The sequence below is a fragment of the Ananas comosus genome, linkage group 14 (genome assembly GCF_001540865.1).
Source record: "Ananas comosus cultivar F153 linkage group 14, ASM154086v1, whole genome shotgun sequence".
Taxonomy (NCBI): Eukaryota; Viridiplantae; Streptophyta; class Magnoliopsida; order Poales; family Bromeliaceae; genus Ananas; species Ananas comosus.
In genome coordinates, this window is record NC_033634.1 from 2,072,188 (window position 1) to 2,091,390 (window position 19,203).

Below are 19,203 nucleotides of genomic sequence, written 5' to 3' on the forward strand. Positions count from 1 at the left end.
GATGGTTGATATTTAAAATCCCAAGTTCGAATCCTCATTAATTCACATTTTCAGCTAAGTTTATTTCTAAATAAAATAAACGAAGTGGATAGCGTGCTACCTCTTTCTCAAATAATAATAATAATAATAATAATAATTTATTTAGTGAACTGTACATTACTTTGAAACAGATTGTTTAATTTTATTTTTGTAATTGATGTTTATTAAATTTTTATTTAAACTTTCTACTTAGTTATGTTTATAATTTTATCGAAATATGATATCTATATTCCCTATTAGCAATTTATTATTATCTGCTCATCTATGAAAATATACATTGAATAAAACTTATTTATTTAATTAAATAACTTAAATAATAATAAAAAAAAAGTTGAGAAAGTTATTCACTTAATTTAGTTTTGTTAAAATAAGTAATTAGCTTAAATTTTAAAGTCAAAATATTATTCACTAACTCGAATCATACAAATTAAAAGGTCATATAGTAAAATTAAGATTTTGAAAAATTGAATAGTTGATTCAAAATAGTTCATAGTTTTGATAAGTTCTATATATTTTAACAACTAAAGAAAAAAAAATAAAAACTTTAAACCGCCTGCCATTTACGCTCTTACCTTTTTTTAAAAAAATGGTGATGATCCTTGGCTGACGTGGTGGACTAGGTCCTGCCAATAATTTCCCACTTAGGGCACTAAATGTGACAATGTAAGCATTAAAAATATTAGTACAAAAAAAAAAAATTCAAATAGCACAAATATTTATGATCTGAATCGAGCCAAGACCATGTATCTGCTGAAGACCAAATCTAAAGTTCAAGTCCAATTTTTACAATCTAATACAGGGGTTTAAAGCCGCGAGCTATGCTGAGTCGCGTCTTGCTAGCCATGTTGTCCGGCACGTAGGGCTGTAAACGAGCCGAACATAAGCGAGCTGGGATCGGCTCGTATTTGTTTGTTTATTAAACGAGTCGAACACAACCTAGTTCGCGAACAACAAATTGAATGATCAGTCCGACTACCCGGTGAAAAGTGGAAAAAAAAAAATTAAAAATTAGAATCTTAATCTAATAATTAAAACTTAGGGGGTTCTTCAAATTTGAGTTGGCCTAAGATCCAAGCGGTAAAAATTTGTAATATATATATATATTCGAGTTATATCGAGTCGAATATGAGCGAGCTGACCGCAGTTTGTGTTCAGCTCGTTTATTAAACGAGCGATTGATCTCGAGCTCATTTTGAGTCGAACACGAGCTGGCTCATGAACAGCGAGTTGAATTACCGGTGATAGTCGGTACGGTTCTCCCCGTAATGACCACCCAAACTTATGCCCATAGTGGCTCTTCTAATGTCTATATTAGGATCAACTTGGGACGGCCTACGTTTCGGCCCCTTCAAGCCCATTTCGGTCCGGATTAATGTAGGCCGTGTTAGGCCAAATTAGGCACATTTATGGGCCTAAGTGGGCCAAACAATTTCAAGGCCCAATCCAACGACGATGAATGCGTGTTTTAATTTTGAATCTTAAAGCTCACAACCCTAAAAACGGACCAAAATTTTTTGCAAAATCAAACCATTCACAACTAGGGATGCAAATGGATCCGGGTTGGTGGAGCTCCCGCCCTGATCCGCCCCGAATGTGGGCAGTAAGTGGGAACAAAAAACATAGAAAAATATAATCCTCCCCAAATCTGCCCCGATCCACCAAGTAAATGGAGCAGGAGGCGGGAGACCATTTTCTTTCTTAAATCTGTTTCGATCCGTCAAAAATCTACTTCCGTCCTGAATGGGGCGGTAAATGGGAGCCAAAAATAAAATAAAAAATAATCCGCTCCGAATCCACCCTGCCCCATCAAGGAATGGAGCGGAAGGTGGGGAAACCCTCCCGTCTCCGAATCTACCCCGTTTGTATTCCTATTCACAACCTAAAAATTGGATTACTACGCCCCCTTCATATTCATCAATGAAACATACTTCATGTTTCCTATTTGTGAAAATAAGATGATGATGCTTTTCACATAACACATTTCTTGTGTAGATAGATATACATGCATATATATTATGTCCATGCTAGTCCTCACCAACCTGATCATTTTGCTTCTCCAAGAAGTGGATAATAAAAATGTCCCCAGAAGTTGTAGATAAATCATTGTAGCAGTTAAAAAGTTGAAAAATTAAGAGCAAACTTTAATTAATTAATCTTCATAAAGTCATCTTTAGTTCCCATATTCCCATATCTTCTTCCTAATGTGTAGAAAAACAAAGTTACTTAGTGGCTTTCCTTTTAATATTTGAGTTAGTAGTTGTTAGTTGTTAAGATATATGTGAGAGCACTAAATTGAAATTACAGATCCTCTATACTTAAAAGAGTCCAAGGAAATGTTACTTTTGTACCCTAAAGTCATTTAAGTTGTGACTTTATAAGAAATAGGAGATGAGGGTTAAGTAATCAAACTATTAATTACGGTTTACGTCAACGGATCGAAGATTACCATGCTACAAAAGCACTTTTCAGAGTGAGATCGGATTCTCAGACTTCGCTTGGATATTATAGAAAAATTGCATTACGTGCGGTAAGAAAGTTCGACCCTATATATATATTTTTTTCATACGTATTATCACGCACATTCTGTATATGACAATAAGTAGGTTACGATTAATTTTCACCAATTTCATAGAAAAATTCAAATTTCGAATTTGTTGCAGTAACTTGTTGGGAAAATTGTTGAATTGAAAATATAAGTGTTTCAAGAAAGAACATTTTTGCAAGACTTTTCACATGAGTTTACTTGAATTTATAAGCATTTGGGTTTGGTAGGATTATAAATGTTACGACAAGCGCACAAACGAAAACAAAAATGACGAACATAAAATAAATAAACTACAAGAAGAAATAAAAGAATATACAGATTCACATAAAAGAATTCTTTGCAGAAAAAAATCACGAGCGAAAAAAAAGAGAACTTCACTATTGAAAAAAAGAAAAATATAATGTTCGAATACAACCACCACAGACATTCATTTTTTCTTTATAAATTTATTTTTAAATGTCGCACCGGAAAACGGTGGGCGAATCAATCAAAGCCAATAAATATACCCATTCAAGATACTAATAAGTGGATACTTGAAGGGCATATCTAAAACATACCAACTGTTTTTTGGTTGTTATCAGAGATGGGGAGAAAATGTTAAACACGCCAGAACAAATTAAAGTGACATGAGATTTCTAGAAGCAATAAATATCTTATGCCTTTATTTATTATTATTATTATTATTTGTGAATTTAGTCTATTAATAGGTCTAATCAAATTAAAACATTAGACAAATTAGGATGCAAACATTTTTTTGGATGGTTCCAAACATATACATAACGGAGTTATTATTATCATATTATCATGGGAAAGCTTCAAAACTCCCCCTGTGGTTACGTAGTTTCTCATTTTGCCCTTCTGTGGTTTAAAATGTATCAATTTGCCCCCATGTGATTTTTTTTTTCTCTTTTTCTTATCAATTTCATTATTTTTTTCTTTAATCAGTGATAAAGTTAAAATTAAAGGGTACCAAAGAGAATATTTGATTAATCTATATGGGTATCTGAAGTTTTTTGTATATAATTTAATGAACTATTAACGAAAAAACTACCAAAAAGATAAAAACGAAACCACAGAGGAGCAAATTGATATATTTTAAACCACAGGGGGACAAAGTGAGAAACTACGAAACCACAGTGGGGGTTTTTGAAGTTTTTCCTATTATCATCTTATTCAGAGAGTAGGGGTATAAGTGAATTTTTTTGGCTGATTTTTTGTGAATCAGGACGAATCAAAGAACGGAAGGAGTTTTCCGTCTCTTGCTTTGTTTCTAACCCCATTTGGATGACTACAGAGCGGATTATTCTTTTTCTTTATTTTTGGCTGTCACTTATCATCCTATTTAGAATAATTTGAAACAAAAGCTCTGCCAACTAGAATCCATTTGCATTCCCTATGGCTCGTTATATGGAATAACTTTTTCTATTCTAGTAAGTTAATAGTCAAAGTATTTGATAACTATTTAGCGATTATTTAGTAGATGAATTTTTTTTTTTGTATTTCTCCTAATATTTTTTTTAAGGAAAAACTTCAAAAACCCCCCTGTGGTTTTGTAGTTTCTCACTTTGCCCCCTATGGTTTAAAATGTATCAAATTGCTCTCATGTGGTTTCGTTTTTATCTTTTTGGTAGCTTTTTCGTTAATATTTTATTAAATTATATACAAAATTTTCAGATATCCATCTAGATTTATCAAATATTCACTTTAGTACCCTTTAATTTTAACTTTATCACTGATTTAAGAAAAAAAATAATGAAATTGATAAGAAAAAGAGAAAAAAGAAACCACATGGAGGCAAATTGATACATTTTAAACCACAGGGGGGCAAATTGAGGACATAGTAGATCAACTCAAATTTAATTCGGAATCAAACAAAATAGATTGATTTGAAACACTACACATGAAGCCAATAATTAGTGCTCATAATAATGATAGATATAATTAATTTAAGGCAATTCAAGTGTAGCCAAAAATGCCAAATTTTCATTTATTTGCTTCTATAGAGTGTATATATGGTCAATCACTATATTATAAGAAATTAAAGAATTAAGGGTCAATTAATCCTTCACTATATGGCAAGAATAGATGACATTTAAAAAATTCCGTAAAAAGTGAAGAGAATTCCATTATAGCAAATAAAAGAATTTTAACATTAACAAAACAAAGTTTCCTCCTAATTAAAGTGTGCATCTCATTTTCAATAATAAGAATAAAATAAATAAGAAAGATACACAATTAAGACAGAGTATTCACGAAATAATATTCTGTGTCCAGTCCTTTCAGAAGCGCCAGCATTTCAGCCCTAATTTCGAAATTTAATTATTTCACATCAAAACCGAACTAACAAAAAACACCTGTTGTCATTCTATAAAGTGTTATTCAGTTCGTTCTTTTATTAGAAATAAATTTTACTGGAAATATAAAATAATTAGACTTCGAATCTAGGATCTCGGATATCAACCATTAATTTTTTTGCCACTTACGTTAGCGACGATCGGTATCTATCAGAGCAACATTACAACAAAAAAATCGAATAGTTGATTACTTACCATATATAGGGGATGACTCCATTAATGAATATGTATATTCCAAAAAGTAAAACAGGTTTTATGGCCCAAATCCTGTGATTGTTGTCACATAAAAAAATAAAATGTAATCCCAAAAATATATATACATATATACATAATTAAAATCGTACTATTTTCTCACCTACTTAATTTGGACGCGCCTTTTCATCGCTTCAAACCCCCTAATTATTTTATTTTATTTTTTTTCCAACCATTTGGACTCACACTTGACTCTTCTCTCTCTCTCATCACACACACACACACACCCAACTCAAAAGTTGTGGTAAATTCCTATTCCTTATCTATAAATAGCACTTCTTGTAGTGTCACCAAACTAAAAACATTGTGTGTGAACTCTCTCTATGTTCTTACATTAATTTCCATAATAACTATTTTGAGCAATGCCTGTTGAACTGATGGTCACCACCCCACTCCCCGGCGCCGGCGCCGGCGGCTACGGCAACCGCACGGTCTGCATCACCGGGGCGGGCGGATTCATCGCCTCCTGGCTCGTCAAGCTCCTCCTCCGCCGTGGCTACACCGTCCGCGGAACCCTCCGCAATCCTGGTCGGCATGCTTCACTCTCCTGAAGTAAATTCATGCGTAGTGTTATAATGTATCTGTTCTGTCAATAGTAAAGATAGCTCTGACTGTACCTATCATTTGCTGCTAATAATCTTGTCTAGATGATCCGAAGAACGCACACCTGAGAGAGCTGGACGGCGCGGTGGACCGGCTCGTCCTCCTACGAGCCGACTTGCTCGATCCTGTGAGCCTCGAAGCCGCGTTTCGTGGTTGCGACGGTGTGTTCCACACCGCCTGCCCCGTCACCGACGACCCAGTAAGTGGCTCTCTCGGTGGACGAAGAGAATAGGAGAGAAAAGAACAGAAATCAAATGAATATAGATCTAGTTGTTTCATATTTTTAGCTAAGTTCATATCTAAAAAAAATAAACGAAGTGAATATGTGCAGGAGAAAGTCGTAGAACCGGCGGTGAAGGGGACGCAGAACGTGATCCACGCCGCCGCCGACGTCGGAGTCCGGCGGGTGGTGTTTACTTCGTCGATTGGGGCCGTTTACATGAACCCTAATCGTAATCCAGACGAGGTCGTGGACGAGACATGCTGGAGCGATCTCGAGTACTGCAAGAATACAAAGGTGCGTGTGTACGTGCATGTCCTGTTTGTGAAACAACTGATTTACTCTAATATCACGTAAAACAATTATTTATCTCTAATAAAAGATTATATATATAACTGACGGTTTCTATATTCAGCAAATTGACGTCTCATCCAAATATCTAAATAGGTAGAATTCTATTTACGAAAATTTAAAGAAAACGGCAGCAGTACCAAACGAGGCCTTACATAGTATCATGCAGAACTGGTACTGCTACGGAAAGACGGCTGCGGAGCGGGGGGCGTGGGATGCTGCGGCGGAGCGGGGCGTCGACATGGTGTCTGTCAACCCGGCGGTGGTGGTGGGCCCGCTGCTGCAGCCGACGGTGAACGCCAGCACGGCGCACGTGGCCAAGTACCTGACGGGGTCGGCGCGCACGTACGTCAACGCCGCCCAGGCCTATGTGCACGTGCGGGATGTCGCCGAGGCGCACGTGCGGGTCTACGAGTCCCCCGGCGCCCGCGGCCGGTACCTGTGCGCCGAGAGCACGCTGCACCGCGGCGAGCTGTGCCGGATCCTCACCAAGCTCTTCCCCGAGTATTCTGTAACCAACAGGTTCGTCATATTAACTAAGTTACCGCCATTTATTATTGATGTGCTGGCACTTACATTGCAAAGATTTTTAATTAATTAAAAGTGTGGTATAGAAACATATCTCGTTTTTTCTCATCCTTTGTTACGTACCCATATAATTAATTCAAAGTTGTGATGTAGCCTTTTTTTTTTATATATTTTCGGGCCAAGTTTACTGGTGCACTCTTTGCCAAAGCTCTAATTAATTAGAGAGTTGGACCCTGCAAAGCAGGATAATGGTGCTTGTGGACAACGCAAGGCCAATATGTAATAGCCTGTTGTTATATTCAAAGGCCGAAAATCTAATAGCACCAATAATTTAATGCTATCGATACCATTCCAGCATAGTTATATATATATAGAATTGAGCTTCTATACTTTTAAAAGTACCAAATCATTGCTACTTGTAAGTTTTCGGCATTTGGATTAAGGGATGTGCGGTTAGGATGATGTGGGTTCTCTAGGGTTGAGTGGGTAGTTGGTTGAATAGTATAATCTAACAGTTGAAAATGATTAAAGACGTAGATCTAACGGTAAAAAACTTACAAGTACCAAGTGCTTGGTCCTTTTACAAACACCATAGCCGGACTCAGATATACTATAAATAGTACCAAATATTTGGTGCTATCAAAATTTTCATCATTAAATCAACACTTTTGACTATTTTCATCCGTTAAATTGTAATATTCAAGCAACCATCCACTCAATACTAGACAATCAATATCATCCTAACCACACATCCTTTAATTCAAGAGCCGAAAATCTGATAGAATCAATAACTTGGTGCTATTAATAGTATACTAACCTAGTCCTATAAATATATATATATATATATATATAGAGAGAGAGAGAGAGAGAGAGAGAGAGAGAAAGGGGCAGTAGGTGTAAGATCATTTGGGGAGCTAATTAAGTGTTTGAGATTTGTGCATGCAGGTGCAAGGATGAAGCGAATCCACCAAAGAAGGGGTACAAGTTCAGCAACCAGAGGCTCCAGGAACTGGGGATTGAGTTCACTCCTGTGAGGCAGTGCCTCTATGAGACTGTTAAGAGCCTCCAAGAAAAAGGATTGCTCCCCGTACTCTCTTAATTCGTATACAGTAATGTATCCGTGAACAATATTGTAATTAATGTCCTGGAACTCAGCTCTAATGTATTTATATATGTGTGTGTGTGTGTGTGTTTTTGCTTAGTTTCAATGTAATATGTGTTTGTGCTATTCTGAAAAGTGTTGTAGGATTACAACCCTCCATCCAAGAATTCAAACAATTCTTTTTGAGTTTTAATATTTTAGGCATTGGATGGACATGTTACAACCAAAAAATTGCTGTAGATGTGGTATTGCTAGGGACTAGTCAATTTATTTCGGCCATGGGCTTATTTCTTTCATCATCTTTCTCTGATTAATCAAGTAGAAGTCCAAAAAAATTGCATTAAAAATAGAGCTTGATTACAATTTACAAGAGAAATATAGTTTCGGAAAAAGATTAACAGAAAAAAAAAAGGTCCCTATGCAATGCAGGGGAAGTTCAAAAAAAGGAAAAAAAAAAAAAAAAAGATAACAATCCCCAAATCTAAATACAAACATAGATTAAGAGAAAACATGTGTATAGGTCTCCTTACTTGAACATCTAAACAAAAGAAATCAAGTTTCATCAACATTAAGTCTATACATGAAAAATAAAAATAAAAATAAAATATTACAAAGAACCAAATTCGTACTCCTCACCACTATCACCGCCGGCTCTGCCGAGCACCATCTTGTCTTGACTACAAAATATTAACAAAACCGTACAGAGAGAACTTGCCGTCCTGCATGGGATCGAGCTCTGGGTTAACAAACAAGGCCCAGGTGCATGCATCATGCATGGCATCTGGTGAAGTGAGCATCCTTGCAAGTACAAGAACGTTATTCTCATAATAACATAAGGTTTAAAAGAGATTAAAAAAAAAGAAACCCACCAATTGTTTATCTTTGTTGTGACATGTTCACCATCACTCTGTTTGTACAATGAAGTGCATGAAGATGCCTTGTTTACAATACAGGCCGTATCACGGAGAAAAGACCCAAACATCAATGCACGCGCCCTTTTCCCGCTCTTAGCATCAACAAAACTACCACTTGGTACAACAACAACAAATGTTCAGAGAGTACCACCACGATATAAAATACAGCAATTTAATATATATATATATAGAGAGAGAGAGAGAGAGAGAGAGAGATAGGCTGGTATACTATGGGTAGCACGAAGGCCTCCGTGCTATCAAGTTGTTTTCAATAATGTAGCTTCCAAATCGACGGTCGGCTCCGTTAAACTTTGACCTACACTATTAAAAGTATTTGAAGACTAAATTTTATAACTTTTCGATATCATTTGGTTAGTAATCAAAAGGTCTCCAAATTGACAATTTTAATAGTCGATGTGATGCGTTTGTGAATTTAACGACATAAAACAATTCAAATTTGATAAAATTTTTATAAATTTTTTTTTTTACTATTTAGAGTAATATTAGTATCTCTAATTTTAAATTTAAATCTTTTATCATCATTTTTTATGAAATTTTTATTTTCAGCCGTTTATTTTTAGATTACTCGTTTGACAGGTAAATGATGTCGAAAAATTACGAAATTTAGTTTTCAAATACTTTTAATAGTGTAGATCGAGTCTAACAGAGCCGATCGTTGATTTGAAAGCTACATTATTGAAAACAACTTGGTAGCACGGAAGTCTCCGTACTACCAATAGTATACCAGCCTAGCTATATATATATATATATATATATATATATATATATATATAAAAGTGGAAAAAAATACAACTCCAGTACCATCTTTCCTTATTATTAATGCTTCGACGAATCGAGTTCTTATTTCTCTGGCAACCGTGCGAGCCCGATCGAATGATAATGGGATTTTTCAGTACTTCTGATGAAGCTCATCTTGCTCTACATGCAAAGAGTTAAGAGACGATGGAAATGCACGCGCAAGTAAGTATAGCTAGAAAACAGAAAGCAACATATTAGCATTTGGCAAACAAAATGTGTAAAGCTCTTGCTACGGCCAGAAGTTAAAATTAGCTAATTATAAACCGGATACGGAGGCTCATGGTTTTACGCCAAGAAGCCATTCAATAGTTGGCAGCTGCAACTGCAGCTTGAAGGTTTGCCCTTTGAGAATCAGCTCTTCCCTTTTCTTGGAAGGGAAAATCACACTCGAATGACGTTCTATCATGCTTCATCCAAGTATTAGATCATTTTCACAGCACATAACAATTAAGGAAACAGAGCGAATGGGGCAAATATATATATAGCATTTCTAGAGACTATTTGTAAAAGTGCGATAATTGTATCGGTGCTGCTCTGTAATCTTGTGATGCTCAGAAAGTCAAAACTAGTAGGTTTGGCCTGGCCTTTTTCAATTGAAGCAGAAAATTTAGGTAGCTAGCCAGATGAACAATTATAACCAATTCTTAACTTGAATAAAGCTTTGCAATATAATATATATGCTGCTGTTATGTTGCGAGGTGTTGTTTTGAGAGAGCTAGATAATCATTTCCCTTGGCATTTTGCAGGAAGGGAAAGGCCGATTCAACTAATTGTCACTTTCATGATAAGGTGATTTCTAAGTTCTTTTCTCTGTAATGTACAAATTGGTAAAATAAATACATGTAATCCAAAAAAAGTAATAATCATTTTTATCATACAAATGATCATGATTTGGATCATAAACTAAAATGGTTCAAGTAATTTGGGATCTGACGAAGTAAGTGCTCGTTAAGTGTGTACATATATATGGATGATAAATATCACGGAACAGCGCAGTCAAACTTACTAGTTATTCCGAAAGAAGATCAAATAGAATAATCATCTGTTTAGAGCAAGATGTAAGTACCCCATGCTACGCAACTAATGTTACCTTTATTTTGAGGAAGCTCTGTAAGTCACTTTTCCTTGTAGTAGTTACTGCAGGCAAAGAGAAGAAAATTATTTCATTATAATACACCAAATATTATTTTTAGTGAAGAATTTTCTCCCTAATAGAGAATAAGAAGGCCCTGCACAGCCACGTTCTACTTTGTTGATTGCTTTATTACATCTGTACTAACTATTTGATGTACAATCACACTTACAGATAACTGTTGTTTAAAAGCTTCTATAGTACAAGCTTACGACATTATAACTTATCTCGGTTAGCAGCTGCGATGAAATGGTGGTTCTGTTGCTTCATTTTCACACAAGTGATGGCGCAAGTGAATTCATGATTAGTTCTGACCATAATGCAAGCACTTGCGAACACATGTTTCAAACTCTCAAACAAGAACTGGAATCAACTTGTTCTGTTTAAGTGGACCCCAAATCCAACATGGTCAAGAATCACCAAGAAAATGTGAGAGACAGCCCACACTTCCAGCTGACAACCAACACCGAATACCAAATGTAACAATTCAACACACTAATACTGTCAACTTGTTGGCCTGAATCATTGGCCTAAAATGCTTAAGCCTAATAATTATACTAAGAGTGCTTATTCTTTTTATACGTGCACATAATCTTTTTTCTATCCAATATAGGACTATCGGAGCATCACAAAGGGTATTGATTTCAATTAGACCATTAGTGTTTTAAAATGTTGCTCAACTTTAGTTGTTCTCTTCGATGTGTTTCTTTTGGTTGGCCTATGAGTTAAAAAAATGCTTTTCTTTGTGGCATTCTAAATGAGCGAAGTAAACAAAAGACAACCTCATGGCTTCATGGATTTGTCATATCCCAATCATGATTGCAATTTACAAAAGGCTTTTTATGGCTGTAAATAGGTGCAGCTCGCTTGGCTGACATGCTCCAACATCTTTTTCATATAGAAAGGGTTCAAGAGCACAATTCAAATAACTCGTCATTTGTCTAATTGCTTAGAGTATGTTAACATGATACTTTATATATTGTCTAATTGCTTAGAGTATGTTAACATGATACTTTATATATTGATATTCTTCCGGTTGTTTCTTCAGATGCATTGATTTCTCCAAAATACTAAATTGCACACCTATCTCCTCACCTATTTTTGAGTCTAACCCGTATGAGCTAACTCTTAGTTAACCGAAGCTAGTTCAAAGTTTAGCAAGAACACTTCAACATTCAACACTCAAGATTCTAACACTATCCTTTGTGATAAATTCAATTTCCAATTTATAAGCCAATCAACTAGCATGCACCTTCAGATCGCACAGAAGATTTTATGTTATATAGCTAGAAATTTTCTTCTTTTTTTTTTTGAGAGAGAGATAGGTAGCACGCTACCTAGCACGCTACCCGCTTCGTTTATTTCATTTTAGAAAATAAACTTAGCTGGAAATGTGAATCAACTAGGATTCGAACTTGGGTCTCGGATACCAACCACCAAGCCCTTTGCCACTTGCTCTAGGGACAGTCGGTTATAGCTAGAAATTTTCAACACGGTATTCCACCCAGCCAAGTGTAATCGAGATTTGCCTTCATTTCTGATGTGAATTGGGTAATCTGTTAGATGGTTGGTACCAAACTTAAGATTATCGATTATCTATGGTAACAATCTTGTCTCTAGGGCCTCTATCGAATAACATACCCATGTTTCAATCCAATAGTAAAGCCAAGCACCGTGTGACATGTGGTTGCTCACAAAGTGGAAAAATTGCATAAATCAAGTAAAATCGGGTTTTCTTTTCCAACTCCAATTGTTTCTTGGGATAATGTATATGCCGGATACATCATGCTTAGGCTAAGTACCTATCAATAGACCTTTTTTTGGTTGATGAGAAAGTTGCAAATCGATCAATCAGATCTCTCTATGTAACAACTGACTATCAAAATGTGGAAAACATTTCTCCTTAAAAGTACTTTTACAGACTTGAGGAAAAATTGAAGTTTTCGTTTTCCGCTGTTTCTCGGCGAAAAATGAAAATGCAAGCCGCGTAAAACTTTTTTCATTCATTTTTTTTTCCACCAAACCAGAAAAATGTGATTTTTTTTTCCCTTTCAACCAAACAAATGTTGATGAAAAATTACTTTTTTCTTTTCCTACGAATCAAATGCTACAAAATGTAAAACTTTTTTTCCCTGAAAATTTTTTTCCCTGGAAAAATTATTTTTCACGGATTTAAGTTGAGCCAAATTAATGGACCCTAACCTTCACAAACATCAAACTAGCTAATGCAGAGACCATGACAATAGTAGGAGAAAAAGGAAGGAAGCTCAAAGATGAGAACAAAGAGAAGCATCGAGGCCAAAACTCAAGTTTCAAAGAGTTTAATTAGATGACGAAATCAGCCAAAATAAAGGAGTAAAGAAATAGAAGGTTGGTATAAACATGTGGATCAGAAAATGGAGAGAGTTCCCCCTTTTCTTGCCAGTCAAAATTAATCAACAAAGAAGAGATGACTCGTGAAGAAAGTGGGGTTTTGGGTTTTGACGGAGTGTAACATTAATTCAGTGGTAGAGTATGATGATGAACTTCAAGGTTTTGCTGATGAATAGAGGTGGACCAAAATTCACATAGTCAAGAGGATTGCATTAATCCAACTAAATCCAATCTTGACTATATAGAGTTTTAGCAAGAGATGAATGGAGAATTCTCTATCCAAAACACATTCCTAACATATATTTTGACAATCTACCAATATTATAATCTTGAGTGAATAAATAGGTAGGGCTTTCAACATTTAACTATTCCAAGAAATCATTCGATACAACCAAACAAAATTACAAACTATTGTATTTAAGACTAGTACTAATAACATGATTAGAGACTTAAGAGTTGAAATCACATAAAAAATCCATAATAACAAAATAAACCAGTTAAATTAAATTCCCGTGTTCAATCCATCATCATAGGCTAGGACACAATCTTGACATCCTGATCTCCATAGCTACATACCTTTCGAATCTTTAGGCCTTAAACAAGACAAATATATGGATGGACTATAAAAATCAAGCATTGATTGATGACAATGGTGTAAATTTATAAAGGAAACTTCAGTTAGTCCCTCTATGGTTCAGTACATTTTCATTTTGCAAACATGTAGTGTGAAAGGTGTCACTTTACTAACCTGTGATTTTGTTTGCTTCATTGTAAGAACCTATAACTTAAAACACAATGCTAGCCCTACAACCCAAATGAGTTTATAAATCTTACAACCCCCCATCAACCAAGGGTCAACTTCCATCCACTAGTCTCGTCAATTCCCCTTTTTTTTAATGCTAAAAGCAGGAAAGGATTTTTTTAATCCCTAGAGAGGAGGGTTACAACCCTTTTTGGGTTGTAGACGTGACATTTCTTAGAAGTGTGTTAACTATTTATACTTTACAAACCACAGGGTAATAGAGTACAAATTATAAGCAACCAAGATGCCACATTTTAGCATACTATGGTTAGCAAAATGTATCACTTTTCTTTCATATGGTTTGTAAATTATAGCATTCTGTTACCCTATTTAACTATTGTCTTTAGGGTGAAACAAAATTGAAACTATAGGATAGCATATTAATAAAATTTTAAATCACATGGTGGCAAAGTAAAAATACGATAAACTACAAGCGAGCTAGCTGATGATCTCACTAATCCATATGAAGAAGCATTAAATAGAAGTAAGAGAACAAAATTGACAATAACTAAAAGATACTTCACCTACGCAAAAATCATCGCACAATAGTGATTAGTGTAATAATACTCGATAATATTTTAAAATTTCCTCTAACAAAATCCAATTAGCAACGAAATAGAAGCGAGCAAAAAAAAAAGACAGTAACAAAAAGATACTTGGCCTATGCGAAAATTATGGACAACAGTGAGAGTAAGATTAATGCAGTAATACTTGATAATATTTTAAATTTCCTCTCACAAAAGCTGTGCTTTTTATAAAAAGATTGAAGAGAATACATGCATGTATAAGCAGCACTTCATATTTAACATTTTTTATGTAATTTTTATTCTTTCTATAAAAGCTACCTCACAATGATCAATGTTACAAAAGGTCCTTGCATTTATTCATTCGGCTCAAATCCTGCCACACCAATATTTCCACAAACAATTCCCTAAATTTATATTCTTCTTTCAAATCAAAGGTTCTTAATGAATAGTTGAATAGTTAACCAAATTATTCTACCAGCAAAAGGGTATTATTTAACTGCTCAACCAATGAATAGAACCAGATCTGCCTTTGCCCGAAAACGATTGAATATCAACATCCATCATTAATCTGCCCAATGGAAGCAACAATGACTATGACCTAAAAATCGACCTCTATGCCGATTGACATGAAACAGTAGAATCAACAAACATTGGCTATAACTGGTGCATCTCTACAATAGTCCACCATTTACCTATCAATCATTGATCTTTCATCTTCTATTCGGATCATACTATCCATGAAGTAGTAGTTTTTTCACATTAAAAAACTAAGCCATTGAACTAAAACTGTTCAATGAATAGAGAATGGCAGAATCAGGGCGCATTGGCAAAAGGATGAACTACATGGATGCAAAAAATTATTCTCTAAAGTAAGACTGAAATGAAACAAAGTCAAAAAATTTTGGGGGCTTGTAAAATCAAGAGTTTGAGGACCAAAATAAAATCCGACCAAGAGTCCAGGGACTAGCAGTGCAATTTACCCCAATAAAAACAAGCCATATGTAAAAGCTATGCAAGAAGTTATCCAGTCATTAAATAAGACACATAAAATAGAGTCTGCTGTCCGCACTCAAGCAATTCAATTCTTATTTTAATTCAAATAAAAGCCAATTGAACAGTAAAGGGGGAAAAAAGCAATCAGTAAGAGAAGCCGCTAAGTAAACAAAGGACTTATGCCTATCAGTAGGTGTAAATCTTACACTCCACCGTTCCAAAGATTTAGAATCCCCTTTTGAGTTATCGGTATTGAAAAAACAAAAGTTCGATAAGATTAGTGAAAAGAAATATTGGCCTTTATATGAATGATCCAACAACCACTGAAGGTCTGCATGGGACCATCCACCTAAATCATTCGATACAAATGATTTAGATTGACCAACTGAGAGTGGGGACTAAAGGAGATCAATCCAAGACTCTTGAGAGTGATTTAGGAAGCTGGGAAGAAAAAATCAAATAAAACAAGCCACAGATCTAACCTTGAGTAATGGTATGATTTCCAGATCAAGTAACTCCATGGCTGCAAATTGGAGAAAAAGGGAAAGAAAAATTTTTTTAAAAAAGAAAGGTAATCCAATCTTTTAATCTTCTGAAAAAAAAAAAACAAAAAAGATGTGCCTCTTTTGGAAGAGATAAAAGATGATTGGTTAGAAAGTAAACACTTCTGCTGAAATTAAACCTTATATTCTCAAACTAAAGCAAGGAGTAGTTTCTTCCAATCAACTACAAAGATGGTAACATAAATATAATAAGGGACAAAAGATGATTAATGAGGAAGGAAACCACAGCTTCTTTTCCCTATCCTTTCCTCATACTTTGCTTCTAAAGCTAAAATAAGAAGTGTTGGGTTATTATAATCAACTGCAAAGATGGAGAAGCAACACAGGCAAAAAATAAAAATAAAAATAAAAATAAAAATAATAAAGAAGATGATAATATTTAATGGGTTATATTCAGAATAAAGAGACCCTTGCCATTAATATGGTTCATCATCAAGTTTCGATCGTGCTACTTCCTTTGAAGATGCGTCTCCATAAAATCCTGCAAAGATGAGGGCTTTTTCCCGTTTCCAGCTCTAACAGCTTCCACATCTATTAAAAACCCAAAAAGGTTAAAAGGAATAGACCCTTACTGTTGATGGGTCGTCGTCAGAACCCGATCTCGTTGCTTCCTTTGAAGACGCATCTCCATATAAACCTGCAAAGGTGAGAGCTTTTTCCCATTTCTAGCTCTAACAGCTTCGACATATGCTAAAAACCCAAAGGTTAGAAGAAATGGACCCTCGCCATTGATTGGTCGTCGTCGTCAAAATCCGACCTTATTGCTTCCTTGAGGATGCATCTCCATAGAAACCTGCAAATTTTAGAGATTTTTTTTTACAATTTCTAGCTAAAAAATCTCCCAGAGAGGAGAGAGAGAGAGAGAGATGCGTAGAGAGGATTTAAATCCAAAAGGATTGATTAGTCGAACACGCTGCGTTCCGTTAAATCCGTCCCCTCAAAAAGTGACGCGCCTGTCCTCTCCCCGGTCCAAACCCTAATGTTCCGTCCCCAATTTCCCGAAAAACAAAAAAAAAAACCAAATTAAATCCAAATTTCAAATTTTAAGTACAACACCACATCATGCATCTACCTCGGAAAGATCTCACTCCCAATAAGCGCAAAACGTCGTGAGCACGCGCATCCTCTCTCTCTCTCTCTCTCTCTCTCTCTCTCTCTCTCAAAACACACAACACACAACACACAACAGACCTCTCTCTCTCTCTCTAAACGTAGAAGATGTTGATGATGACGACGATGAAAGAATTGCAACCAATCGAGGAAGAAAGAGGCTGACAGAAAGGGAAGTGAGCACGCAACGGAACGGAACGCTGAAAAGAAACCCTACCGCCCGTTACCGATATGTGCTCACTCTCTTCTGTCAGCCTCCCGTACACGTATACACGCATCGTCGTCCCCAAAACCCCACCATTAAAATTTGAGAAGAAGAAGAAGAAGAAGAAGAAGAAGAAGAAGAAGAAGAGGAGGAGGAGGAGGAGGAGGAGGAGGAGACCCATTGTAGGCCAAATTAATTNAAAAGGCGGGGGAGGAGAGGGGTGGGGTTTAATGGGGTATTAATTGATGGGTGATTATCACTGTTGAGATAGTGAGAAGAAATGGGTCAGGAAAGGGGCGAGTGTCGTTTGGATAGATTCCGGCGACATCAGCTGTCGTTGTGGGACCCGCGAGGGGACGACTGAAGTGACGCGGCACCTCATCCAAAAAGTTTTACACTATATCAGTCATATTATATCATCTATTAATAATTAATTATATTTTTTATTTTAAATAAACAATTTAGGTAGATTCGGACGACAGCCGCTGTCGTTTGTTAGATTCGGGAGGGGAAGAGTGAAGCGACGCGGTTGCTTATCTGGAAAAATTTTACTATGTACCAGTCATATTATATCATCTATTAACAATTAATTATATTTTTTATTCTAAGTAAAAGTTTGGATAGATTCGAGCGACAGCGATTGTTGCGGGACCCGGAAGGAAGGAGTAAAATAACGTGGCAACTCATGCACCTAGAGAGATTTTATTGTGTATTAGCCACGCTATATCATCTATTAATAACTAATTATATTTCTTATTTTAAATAAAAATTTGTATAGATTCAGACGATAGTGATTGTTGTGGGACCCGGGAGGGAGGAGTGAAGTGATGTGGTAGCTCACTGGAAGAAATTTTACTGTTTATCAGTCACACTATATCATCTATTAACAATTAATTATATCTCTCATTTTAAGTAAAAATTTGGATAGATTCGGGCGACAGCTGTTGTTGTGGGACCTAGGATGGAGGAGCGAAGTGACGTGGCAGCTCACACAGAGAGATTTTACTGTGTATTAGTCACACTATATCATCTATTAACAATTAATTATATCTCTCATTTTAAGTAAAAAATTGGATAGATTCGGGCGACAGTGGCTGTTGTGGGACCCGGGAGGGAGGAGTGAAGTGACGTGGCAGCTCACCCAGAGAGATTTTACTGTGTATCAGTCACACTATATCATCTATTAACAATTAATTATATTTCTTATTTTAAATAAAAATTTGGATAGATTCGGGCAACAGCGGTTGTTGTGGAACTCGGGAGGGAGGAGTGAAGTGACGTGGCAGCTCACTGAGAAATTTTACTGTGTATTAGTCACACTACATCATATATTAACAATTAATTATATATCTCATTTTAAGTAAAAATTTGGATAGATTCGGACGACAGGTGTTGTCGTGGGACCCGGGAGAGGAGGAACGAACTGATGTGGTGGCTCACCAAGAGAGATTTTACTATGTATCAGTCACACTACCATATTTATTAACAATTAATTATATCTCCCATTAAAAATTACAATAAAAATATTTGGCCTAAATTACAAAAAAATAAAATTTGTAAATATTCACTTTTTTACTTTTCCTTTTTGACTTTCAAAACCCTATATTTTTTCCTCTTAAAATTTCAGAAATATTTTCAGAAGGGTACGACATTAATGGACATTAATGGAGAGAGCAAAATGATCAAATTACTCTTACTTCTTCTATAAGGAAAAAAAATATATATATTTATGTAATTTTGAAGTGCATGTAAAAATTTATAAAAAATGGAC

At 35.6% G+C, this 19,203-nt stretch overlaps 1 protein-coding gene and 1 long non-coding RNA gene across 13 annotated transcripts; one reads left to right on the forward strand and one right to left on the reverse strand.

Moving 5' to 3' along the window:
* On the forward strand, positions 5,510–8,148 carry LOC109719871 (cinnamoyl-CoA reductase 1-like). 2 transcript variants are annotated; one of them, XM_020246702.1, is made up of 5 exons: positions 5,510–5,718; positions 5,838–5,992; positions 6,125–6,310; positions 6,534–6,886; positions 7,838–8,148. In XM_020246702.1, the coding sequence occupies exons 1-5, from the start codon at positions 5,553–5,555 to the stop codon at positions 7,989–7,991; spliced, it is 1,014 nt and encodes a 337-aa protein (XP_020102291.1). In that variant the 5' UTR covers positions 5,510–5,552; the 3' UTR covers positions 7,992–8,148. The 2 variants fall into 2 exon arrangements, with proteins under 2 accessions (XP_020102291.1, XP_020102292.1); XM_020246703.1 differs by having other exon boundaries at positions 6,524–6,886; positions 7,838–7,938.
* LOC109719872 lies at positions 8,455–17,603 on the reverse strand. Of its 11 annotated transcripts, XR_002218807.1 has the most exons (6): positions 17,190–17,302; positions 17,028–17,093; positions 16,690–16,910; positions 16,037–16,077; positions 9,731–10,864; positions 8,455–9,022 (listed from the first exon to the last, which is right to left on the reverse strand). It is a non-coding gene; the product is annotated as an uncharacterized LOC109719872 (long non-coding RNA). The 11 variants fall into 11 exon arrangements; XR_002218810.1 differs by lacking the exons at positions 17,028–17,093; positions 17,190–17,302 and adding an exon at positions 17,445–17,603; XR_002218809.1 differs by lacking the exons at positions 17,028–17,093; positions 17,190–17,302 and adding an exon at positions 17,309–17,603.